A 12,288-nucleotide genomic window follows, 5' to 3' on the forward strand; every position below is an offset into this window, starting at 1 on the left:
TTCTTCTAGACTTCAGAGAAAGTTGATGTGTTAAAACTACTCTATCTGGCGATTCTGTAAATCCTGGATGATATTTAAGTTGATTATTTGCTACTTTAATTGATTCGCGTTCAATTCCCAACTAACAACGTCCTTTAAAGATGCACATCTACTTTGATTTAACCTAATTTGAATGTCTCATTCACTACAACATCTCTAGTGTGGTCTATTTTCAAAGAATCCATCATTTAGATAATTGGACAAAAATTCCAATATTTTCCTCAGGTTTGGCTCTTATCTCGATCTTTCTTCTTATTCATGCTCCTAAACTTTGCTTTGGAAACCTTCTGATGTAACACTACAAATCTGTGGGATAAGGTTGCTATCAGTTCTTCTAGTTGCTACAGCTCTCAGATGGAAGACTGCTTAAAGTTGTTAACGTTAGTAGCTTTAAATGGACAATAAGATAAACGGCTTTTTGTTTGTTATATTCTATCTATTCACTTAAAGAAACTAAGACAGAAAAAATCCACACTATTTTTCAGTAATGACCTATTGGTTTCTGAGCGATGTTGTAGAGCCTGCCAACTAAACCTTCTGGAACCTTGATGGAGTAATAGGGTTTGAGTAATCTACAAAAAGTCTTGTGGTCATAGACGGCACAGCAGTAGTGATAGCAAGTGTGGACTAAATGGGTTCTCCTAATCCATATGTCATAGTTAATGGTATTTGAGGTTGGAATTCTTGGGCGGAAGCGGAAACAGATATGGGTTGGTTTATTCCTAGCTTTACAAATTTATTTTCCACATGTTTTATTCTCTCAGTGAAGTTCTTTTCTATTTTGTTGATTTTGCTACTATACTCTTTATGTATTTCTATATATATATATATATATATATATATATATATATATATGTGTGTGTTCGTACTTCACTAATCTCTATTTGTTCAAATTCAAGTTTACTGTTATAATCTCTTTGTGTAACTCCAGTAGTTTTTTGATCTCCAAATCGGTACGTATGATGGTGTATGTGTATTTTCCTTACATCAAAGTCACAAGGGGCTATCTGCTGTGTCTTACAAACCCCTGATTTTAGCGTTGTAAATCGATAGACCTGCCGCTGTTCCAACGGGGAACAACAATGACGGACTATAACGCAAAAACCAGGTTTTGATACCCGTGATAAATACATAACAGATATCCCATTGTGTAGCTTTGCTCTTAACAACAAACAAACAAAACATAGTTCTTATTTACTTATTACATCTTTTCATTCCAAGTCCTGTCTTAAATTCCTGTCTCTTACATCTTGATCAACCATCAGTTATCTCTACCATTCTACTGGCTTATTTTTAATTCTCTGTCTCTCTCTCTGTTTTCATTATCCATGAGTTTCTCTTTGATCTTTTTTTATTTCTCGTCTTTTTCTTCTTCTCTTCGTTTAAAATTGTTTCTTTTTTCTTGGTCAGCTTTGCACTGCTTAATAATGTGATTGTTTATATATATTTGGTCTGTATACCGGTATGCCACCTTTTTTAATTGCAAAGTATTTGTAATTGGTGCAGTTAATTTGCACATAATAAATACGTGACACCACCTCAGTACTTGCCTTTCACATCCATTTGACTTACCATTTCTATAATTATCTACAAGGTTGTATACAAACACATACATTATCCTGCAGTACCATACGTCTATAAATTATTCCAGAAGTGGAACTTTTGTTCAACGTTTGACATATTGTTGCCGACAAAAACAAATACATTTAAATCCCACGCTCCAAGTTTTAAGTCTGTAGGTGCATTATAAGCATGACAGTCAAATTAAGTTTGCAGCTCGAGAGTTCACAGTAGGTGACGTTGACTAGCTAGTTGCCTTCCCGCTAGTCTACGACTTGAAACTCAGGGACTGCTATCGCAGTTTTCTACTTAGTAGCTTTGCGAGAAATTCAACAAACAAACCGAGATCACAGAAGTCAAGATCAAATTTCTCCGTTAATTTCCAATTCCAGAATTACAATTTACTATAACTAAAGTTTCGCTGAGGGTCCAAAAGCAAAGCAGGAAACAGGAAGTTAAAGAGTTTGTTTTATGTATTAAGGTCTCTTAGGACAAAATAAGGTTAAAATGTTGACTAAATGTTGAAAAGGTTGTAGCAAAATTAACAAATATTCACAGAAATCCAGTTCGAGACAACATAAAAAGTATACAGGTTGAGTAGATATGTATAGCCAAACCAATGGAAATGTGGCCTTATATGAAGTAAGAGTAATGTATGATAAAATTAACAGTTTTTGGTATGTTTAAGTTAAACAGGACTTTATGCGATGCACTAACTAAACGGCCAGGTCAAAGACCCTAAAATTCAGGCATAACTATCAATAATTTATAGCTACTGAACAGAGGGGAAGGAACCCAGCCAGTAGAAACCGTCTCCTTTGCAGCACTGACTGTCAAAGTTAGATAACCCACACATACGAAAGAGCAAACTGCGTTCAGCAGCTTGTTTATATATATATATTTATATAGCGGTTCTAACCTTGGTTCTTTTGATATTCGACCGACACATTTACCACTAGGACAAACCCGGTTCAAAAATTAACACGTTTATCACAAATTAGAATACAGTCACATTTCTTAACAATATTTACTATTTCTTGTCCCGTTGTTATGACCGAAACTGGCAAGCAAATAACGTAACTTCAGTTAATCCACTTAAGTGGTTGATTTAACATATTTAAGAATAAAGTTTAAACTAAATTTAAAATATCCAACTTACAGTATCGATAAAAAATTTATGCTACTCTGAGAACACGTGCACTCGGTATTCGTTTCTAACGACAGTGCTATTATTGCATTATTTTAGTGAACGAGGAATTTTTAATTAACGCCTATGAAACTTGAGATTATGTAATAACACTGAAACTAAAAACACGTATAACTTATTAAAGAGAAAGTTGTTAAAACCATTGTAAAGGTAAGTCCAAGTTACTGGCATATCTAAAGTGGAACTGTTTTAAAAATGGTCGCCATACTTTGATTTTATTAAGTTTACCAAACTATAAAACTGAATTGTAGCAACAACAACAACAAAAAAGAAGAAAAGAAATGGTGGAAACTCACAGTGCACACGTGCTTCGAGTTGATACGAATCAGCGTGCACATGAGAATAGTAGGTACTTTTCTGCCGGCACAGGCTTTCAATGATGTCATGGATCAGTACCCAATCACAGTCGAGCTTGTCATGATCACTTTAGGGGTAAGTAGAGAAAGTGATAATTTAAAAAGAAACAGCAAATATATACAAATGTAGCCATAAAAAATAATAAACAGTAGTAAATTTCGTTTTGTTAATCAACATTTTTTTATCTATAGTGAATTAAAATTAGTTACCGTCGTAGCATAATAATTATAAGAACGTTAACTTCTTTCCCCACCCATTGCCTTTGTTTAATGGTAGCGTCTTTTAGTACGGCGATATTAAGTGGAGTTAGGATAAGAACACTGCAGTGTATATTGTGTTAAGAGAAGAGATGTAGAGTGAGGAAGGTAGTTTAAGTGTTCTTTGTACTTGTAAAGAACTGGTGTTTTATGCGAATTTTCTGTATCTCGTGTCCGAACAATGCATAAACCTACAACACTTTGTCTCGTATGTGGCAGGCATTGGTCATAAGTGCTGAGAGAACGAAGTAGAAACTGTTACCTGTAAAACAGATTGGCCAGGTAGAGTCAACAAAAACTCATTGCTCGGTTTTTGTGGGGGAAAGTCTTTGTTGGCAATGATCAAATATCTAACCCATAAACTACGAAAACAATCATTGACTGAAACCGATCATTTACAATCAAAGGTGGGTTGCTTAACTTTCAACCTGGTATTATGGTTAGTGATAGCTATTCTGCGAATCGCTAAATTACTACTCAAGTCGGAAGAGTAGGGTAAGAACTTCGTAAATATTGAACAATAACTGTGTGTTTATGTTTACATGTGTGTGTTTATTTGTTACATTACGTAAACCGCTTTGCTGTTGTTAGTTGATTAGTTTTGGAAACTTTTATTTTGTAATTTCTTAAAATTTAACTTCTTATTGGAAAGTTTAAAATTAGTTTTGTGGATAAACATTTGGGGAATTAATGCTTTTCTAATGGGTGCAGCCACTTATGCTTTTCGTTTACGTTACTTAGATAATTAGTTTCCGTTATTGGGTACGATTATAGCGCTTCTTATGGGTTATTTCACATTTGGAAAAAGCCAGGTAAAGTCGTAGTATGAATATGTTCTTCATAACTTAAGCCAAACATTTTCTCTGTTTTAACTTACTTATTTTAAACAGTGGGACAAATGTTGACTACATTTCTAAGCTGATACTTTACTGTAGAAGTCAAATTATAATGTAATTGTTTAAAATGCAGCGCTAGGATTCTGAAATTAACCAACACCTATTGTGCTTTCTTCTCGATTACCTCTTGTTTTTGGCGATACATGCATTGGCAAGAAATGGCAACTTCGTGTATATTTAAACTAATCAGAATGACTGTGGAGTGAGTTTTGTTTATTTATGTGTTTTTTTTTGTTAACCACAGAGTTTCATAAAGGTCTGCATATACTGCGCCCAGCCTACCACGGGTATCGAAACGTTGTTTCTAGCGTCATAAGTCTTTGAACTTTTAGATGGTTCTGAGAGGCTTGTGGTAAGAAATGTAATGAAAATAGCTATCTAACGAAGTGGCTTTCATTCCTAGTTTAGTTGGGCAGCAACTTAATATTATGAGGCTGAACCTGGATTTAATCATGGCAAGTGTATGTGTGTGCCTGAACCTTCGTTTAACCAGACTAACCACTTGATACGGCACGTGAGATTTGGTCTAATGAGTGCAAAAATTCTAGCACTGAATTGGCTTGCATTTACACTTTTGGAGTTGTTGCCTTTGTTTGTTTGTTTTTCTCCTGTCTGGCAACAGATTTAACAACGAGTATTTTAAGAAATCAACCGCATAGAAGTTTTCCTTAAATTTGTATATGTGTTATACAGCAAAACTTGTAGTTTGCAAGGGTTCACAACTGCTGAACTCGCAAAGGCTTTTACTGTTTACTTAGTATTGCACATTTTGTTTTGATGGAGAGAGTTTATTGAAAATAAACTATTTTTGACGAAAAGCAAACTTATTCCCTTCTTGGAATTGAATCAAAATGTGCGCGCATCCATGAATTCATAGAAATATTTAAATGTTTTGCCACCTAAGTTTATTTTATAAGCTGCAATCATTACAGGTGTTTGTATTTTCTGAATTTGGTAGAACTTGCATAGGATATTCTTTCTTCTGTATTTCACCATGATATGTTGTAGAGCACAATCAGACGCAAACTGGGATGTCCCCTCAAAACCGGTTCTTGGAGAAAAGTAGTAAGATAAACGTGTAATGTGATCCGCAGGTGTTCAATGTGGTTTACTGACAGATTAAACCATAACCGTAGGAGAAACTGCTGTTAAAGTTTACTGAACACGAGCAACCCGCAAAAAAGTACGCCATGTTGCAATGCTACATGATTTGATTGTTTTTTGTCTGATTGCTTTTCTATTTTAAACTCGATATATTAGGAAGGAGGGGGTCTGGAATGAGATGAAACTGAATTTTATTATCAAATTTAATTGAAATTGGTTTAGGTAGGTCCTTACAGCAACCTGTAAGATCAAGACACCAGACAGAAAGATTGCTCAAGTGTCTAAATAGTAAAGGACATAACGCTTAATGTTTGGTTGGCATCGCGGGAACGGCGGTGCGGCGTGCGTTTCCATCATTTGCCGTGCGGGTATATCAAATACTAGTGATTTAAAGTTTGAAAAGTATGTTTGTTTTTGTTTGTTTTGAATTTCGTTCAAAGCTACGCGAGGGCTATCTGCGCTAGCCAGCCCTAATTTAGCGGTATAAGACTAGAGGGAAGGCAACTAGTCGTCACCACCCACCGCCAACTCTTGGGCTACTCTTTTTACTAACGAATAGTAGGATTGACCGTCACATTATGACGCACTCACGACTGAAACGGCGAGCATGTTTGGTGCGGCTGGGATTCGAACCACTATGTATGCACTAAGGCAGTGGTATGGTTTAAAATTGAAATACTCTTAGTACTCGAACCATTTGTGCGACTGCGCATCCATTAAAATTCGATACTCGGTCTTTGGGAAGTACACTTTAATAATATCAAATGTAATTGAAATTAGTTCGGCTAGCTTAAGAAAAAGTGACGTTATGACATTGGAGACAGCTAGGTTAACCTAATGTATCAAATATGTATATTTCTTTCTCGTTATTAACTCGTGAAATTAATTCATATTGCATTAAACGACGCAAATGCTATTTGTCACTCGATTTCTGATTTGTAATTGACCATACAGTCTCATTGATTTGGGAGATTCATATCTGAAATGTTTGAACTTAAAATGTGACTAAATACGAAATTATTTGCGAGATGCAAGAAAGAGATAAAACCGCTCAATATGGCGAGAAAAAAAAATTGGCATTTCTTACTTTCACGTGTTCAACGCAACGAGTATTAATGTTCAAAGTTAACAAGACGATAGTAAATGCAAGTGAACTTATTTATTATCTTGATATAAGGATAAACTAAATCAAAGCATCGTAAAATAAGGAATAGACACAATAAGGTATTTTGTAACAAAAATAAGAAGGTTTTTTGTTTTTGTTTAATGACAGAGCAGTTATTTATGGAAGAACAAACTGTAATAACATGTTAATGAAAACTTGCAAAATAATAGGTTTTATACGAAACGAATTATAATCCGTGTCATAATAACACATTGTTTTTTGTTGTTTTTTTTCCAATGAAACGTTTAGATTTTGATAAATTCTTTTAGTTGGGTAGAGGAGCGCTCATTTGCGCGAAATTCGAAACAAACCATTATCTCCTGAAAGAACAGATAAGATTAACAGTTCATGGATGTTTTTCATCAGCTACTTCTAATTCTTAGATTACATACACCTATCATAATTTTCTCTATATTAACCTCAAACGCGCAACACCATAACACAAAAACACAACGGGTTAATCCAAGCAAAAATAAAACACAAACTTTAAAATAAATTATGATGAAAAGTAATTAGTGGTGTCTGAACATTTTCTACTAATTGTAAATGTAAGTAAACCTTTCCTAAGATGTTTAGAGATCCGAAACAAATTCTCCTATATCTATATAAATGTGCACATCAAAATCAAATCATCTTAGAAGAGAGAAGGGGCGTCACCAGTACTGTGTGTGCGTGTGTTTTCTTATAGCAAAGCCACATCAGGCTATCGACTGTGCTCACCGAGGGGAATCAAATACCGCTGTCCCATCGGGGGACATCATCAGTACTACGCAGTGTGATAAAAGTAAGGTTTCTGTATTCTACTAAATGTATATTATGATCGTCAACTAACCTCAAGAGAGAAAAATATATTTTGTATTTACACCGTTTAAAGTAAAATGTATGCATTCAAATTTGGTTTACTACGTTGTAGTAACAGGTCGTGAAAAATCATTCGTATAAAGCAGTGCAGTTTGGTCAAGGAAGTCTACAGTTTGTCGTTGTTTAATATTTCTTTGTCTTATAAAATTCTTTTGTAAAGCCTTAATTTGGTTTTTACGGCCTGATGCTGTCGAGGTGCCTAAGCTTCTTGGCGAAGCTTTGATTTTATATTAGCGTGACTATCTCGTAAATACTTAAACCAGCTATTAAACACTTCTAGTCACGTCCTCGGCCACTTCTAGTGAGGTTACTAAGCGTGTCAGTGTCTGTGCTAAAACTGTTGTTAGTTCGTATTAATTGCGTTTAGATGCCTCGCATTGTCTTAACTTTTACAGTCGTCAGGTGGGTTAAGGCGTTCGATTCGTAATCTGAGGGTCGCGAGTTAGAATCCCCGTCACACTAAACATGCTCGCCCCTTCAGTCGTGGGAGCGTTATAATGTGACGGCCAATCCCAATATTCATTAGTAAAAAAAAAAAGTAGCCCAAGAGTTGGCGGTGGGTGGTGATGACTGTCTTCCCTCTAGTCTTACACTGCTAAATTAGGGAAGGCTAGCGCAGATAGCCCTCGTGTAGGTTTGCGCGAAATTAAAAAAAACAACTTTTGTAATCAAACTGAATTTTATTTTAACGTTTTTAAAAGTATTTGGCTGTTACTTGTAAGAAAAATTAACGTGTTTTTTTTCATAACCTGAACTTTTTTAATCACAAATTAAAATTATATATACAATACTGACCATTGATTCCTTTTATTTTTTTTATTCTGATGATCAAGATGGTGGGATGATGGTATTAGAGAGGAAAGAAGTACAATACCTTGTTTTGGAGCCCCCCCCCCTCGCTAAAGAGGTACCTTTACAGACTTACAACGGTAAAACTCGGGGGTCGATTCTCCGCGGTAAACACAGAAGATAGTCCAAAGCCATAAACTGGCTTTGTACTAAATTAAATCAACGAACACTTGTTTTGGAACCCTTATGAGTAAAATAATGTAAAGTAAAGTGATGTTAAGACACTGGCATGTCTGAAGTCGTTATTGAAACTTTTTTTTCACAACAACGTCCAGTATTTTAATATTGTTGCAAAACGTGCATTTTGGATAAACTGTATTTTTACAATCTGCATATGATATTTATTGAGTCATTAAATATTACTTAAAAAAGCTAATTTTTTAAAAAAATCTTCATACTTTTTCATTATTTTACCCAGTTCTAGACGTCTCGGCCGGTCGTTATGAAATTGTTTTATGTAGGACAGGTGCATCGATTTCAATTTACATGTGCATAATATGCTAAGTTTTGTGCATGTGTAATTGTGCGAATAACATGTTAAACTAACTGCATATTTCCATTCAATTTGGCAGGAGGTTCGCTAAATATCGATGAATTTGACCCGGAATATAAAAGTACTAATAGAGTGTAGGGAAGCTGGATAAAGTATATACCTTGACACGTGTAAGTTGATTTGCTGGAAGAACTCTGTGTGTGTACACATAATTTCCTAAATTTGTCAGTTACGTTGAGATGTTTCAGAACGTTCAACATTTCTGAAAAGTACTATAGCGTAAATATGCTGCTTTGGAAAGTACCCATGGCCTTCGCTAGTGATAAACATGTGCAGTACGTGCATCAGCTGGTTATAAGGGAGCGTTAGGGCTGCCTTTGTTCCAGAATAGATAGATGGAGAGAGGAAGAGACAGAGAGAGAGGACTAACTAGGAGCAAATCTTACTGGCAGAAACAAGTTGATGGTTCTTTCTGTAGAAATTTAACGTTCTGTAACATGTAATTTTCTTTGTAGCACGTGTTTGTGTTTACCGGATTTTTTAAACAACTGTAACACACCATACCTCCCAATGTAACGAACGACCACCACAGCGTTTGAAATCTGTCACAAGTGAAACGAGGAAAGTTGATATTTTTAAGTTCGGAAAAGACGTGCTAACGAAAAACTTGTTAACCGAAAGTCTATACGAGACGGAACCCATTTGTAAACAGAGATGGCCAGTCGCGAATGAGCAAATAGCTTTCGTTCCAAAAAACATCTGTTTTACCGAATACTTGCTAACTAAATAAACTATTTTCAAAGTCTGTCAGTGATCTTTCACACATTTCTTTTGCCCTAATCTTGCTTGGCGACCTATGGGAGGAGAAATTCTGCTGTAGCTTATAAGCAGGGTTACTAATTATGTTGATTAATTACTTAATGTACACACTGAACATTCTTCATCTGTATCATTCCGCCAACATTTCTGATAATTATAGTTAAACATATAAGAAATAAAAATGACGAAAACAAGCTTTCATACGAATTTCTCAAGTTTCCTGAAAGACGATAGTTGGAACGGGCTAATATAATTAATATCAAATTAATACTTAATAATAATTAATACTTTTCGAATATATTTGTGTGTGTAAGAGGACCTATATTCTTAGTTTAACAGTGGCTGTCGGCTTAATATTTTAATTTTTTTATTTACTTGGGAATTTAACTAGAAACGATTATTGAGACACAATTGCTTTCAATGGCAACACCTCTGTCGGAGAACTAGTGAACCAGTTACTACAAACGATTCACTGTTAAGAAAGTAAACTGTGGGCACACGCTGACACTTGACAAGTAATGGTTTAGGCATTTCAGTATATATCGGTTCAAATTTCTATTATAGAAACCAACAAGTTACACATTTGTCGCTGTTGAGCGCTTTTCTTTTCGTTTGGCTTATCAACGCTTCAGTTCTCGGAAACATTTCCGCCGATATTTAAACAGAGTTCAAGCTTTGCCGTTAAAGTGATATTACTGTTGTGTTCCCTCATTGATCAAGGTAAATCTGCTATTTATTTATTTATTTTTTTCAGAAGCAAGTGGCAAAAGTTTGTCGTAATATTGACAAATTAACTTACTAACTTGACATGGGTAAAATAAGTTCATTATTTAATTTCTGTGGTGCATATTGGTGTATATAGGACGTATTCACAGTGAAGGTAAATGACCTTATAGCTCCAAAATATTTGTATTTAAATAAACACTCAACGTTTCGCTTTGCAGCTTCTTCAGGAGTGTTCACTTCAACACAAATTGAAACTTTCTAGTATTAAAAATAAAATACACTTAAATACTGAGAAAAATATAGGTAATAAATAGATTTGAAGCTATCAACCCGCACATGTACAGAAAATAGCTCATGTTAAGTTTCTTGAAGGGATGAATTCATTTCTCGAAAGTATTTGGACTATTGGGCGTTTTTCTATAAACCTAGAAGGTTATGATTCTACGAAAGTTATTAGTAACACGAACTTCACGTTACATCTCTTAATTTGTGTAAGAAAACCAACTTATGATCTATTTTTAATAATAATAAAAAGTTTTTTGCGGAATGGCGAACAACTTCATCTTGCGAAAGTATAGTGACTGCGGTAGAAACTATGAAAGCTGTTTAGAAGAGGCAGGAAGCTAAATTCCCTAGAGGGGGCAGCACCAATTAACTGTCAACTGTAAATAATTAAGTAGTTGCATCGAGCACACAGGGTAGCACTAAATTAGAATTATCGAAGAGTATAGACATTAATAATATTTTTAGAGACCAGAGCGATTAGAGAGGGCAGCACCGGAAATGCATGCTGCCTTCCTGTATCCGTATCTGCTAATTGAATTCATTTTAATAATTTTAATTAATGAAATTGTTACGGTGTTTTTCTTGTTTTTTAATGGTTATCTCTCTCTCATGCGCAAAATTAGTTATTAGTAGTGGTGGAATATACTGAGTACTTCAGTTAACGACTTCAATAGAAGTCTGTTAAACTTGAACTTTGAATTTCGTTTAACTAATTGGCATTATAATTTTTCTGAATAGGACACCAGTTGTTTTAAGTTTCTATCTAACTAAGGGTAGAATACCCTCGTAAGAACCACCAGATAAAGGTATAGACGTATAACAGGTTATTGAAGACATCATGAGCAGAGGGGTCAGTATTTTGTATGTGATGCTTTTGGATTACCTGTAGAGTAAGATTCTAACGTCCAGTCAACTTTCAAACAGTTTGATATGAGGACTATATCACTACAAAGTATTAAAATCTTCGCAAAAGAAAGATGGAAAAGGAGAGGCAATAAAGAGTGATAGATAAATTGACCAGTTTCTGTCGTAATTGAAAGTCTCAACAGCTGAATCAAGTGGACTATTTTCTGCAATGTAATTCATAGGAATTCCAGTCATATTCTGATATAGTTATCACATATTCTGATATAGTTACCACCATGGTGCCTCCTGAAGTATCGTGATTGACGTGGAGTTTTTGTGACCCCTGGATCATTGTGATCCACAAGTTTCAGAAAAGGAAGTTTTTTCTACTTTTGTCCCCTTAATTGTTTTTTCCTGAAATTTTTAGGTTTCCCTTTTCTCTGATTTCGTCAATGTATATATCCAACAACAATATCACTTTTGGATCCGTGCTTCTCCAAAAATCTTTTCTTAAAAATCTCGTTGATTCTCATTGGATCCATACGTTCTGGAATAACGCGTGAGACAAAAATATCAGCAGCCATGATTATAAATGACGTCACCAAGTTATTCTACTTAAATATGCATCTATCTCTTATATACTCAGTATCTTTTCGTAGTTTGTGGACGTTTTTCAAAGTACTGTGTATCAGATGGAAAATATCAGAAGCTATACATATGTAGGAATGGGTAGAACTTTACACATTGTTGAGTTGGATTTGTTATACTTTCGTTGTTAATTTTCCATTATATTAAGAGTTATTACTCAGTTAAGAAAAATAACT

General features: G+C 34.8%; 1 protein-coding gene across 4 annotated transcripts in view; it reads left to right on the top strand.

The window, feature by feature from the left end:
- Positions 1–12,288, top strand: part of LOC143226768 (uncharacterized) — a 248,974-nt gene that overhangs the window by 3,418 nt on the left and 233,268 nt on the right. The window contains exon 1 of one of the 4 annotated variants that reach the window (XM_076458189.1): positions 3,468–3,827. The exons of 1 other annotated variant lie outside the window; for it this stretch is intronic. Coding sequence is in view for 2 of the 3 variants with exons in the window: in XM_076458164.1 (XP_076314279.1) it covers positions 3,759–3,827 (69 nt within the window). In the remaining variant the exon portion in view is untranslated. Of the gene's footprint in view, positions 1–3,467; positions 3,828–12,288 lie in introns of those variants that run through there. 2 more of the 4 variants (XM_076458164.1, XM_076458180.1) reach the window with 2 other exon arrangements.

The sequence above is a fragment of the Tachypleus tridentatus genome, chromosome 1 (genome assembly GCF_004210375.1).
Source record: "Tachypleus tridentatus isolate NWPU-2018 chromosome 1, ASM421037v1, whole genome shotgun sequence".
NCBI classification, from domain to species: domain Eukaryota; kingdom Metazoa; phylum Arthropoda; class Merostomata; order Xiphosura; family Limulidae; genus Tachypleus; species Tachypleus tridentatus.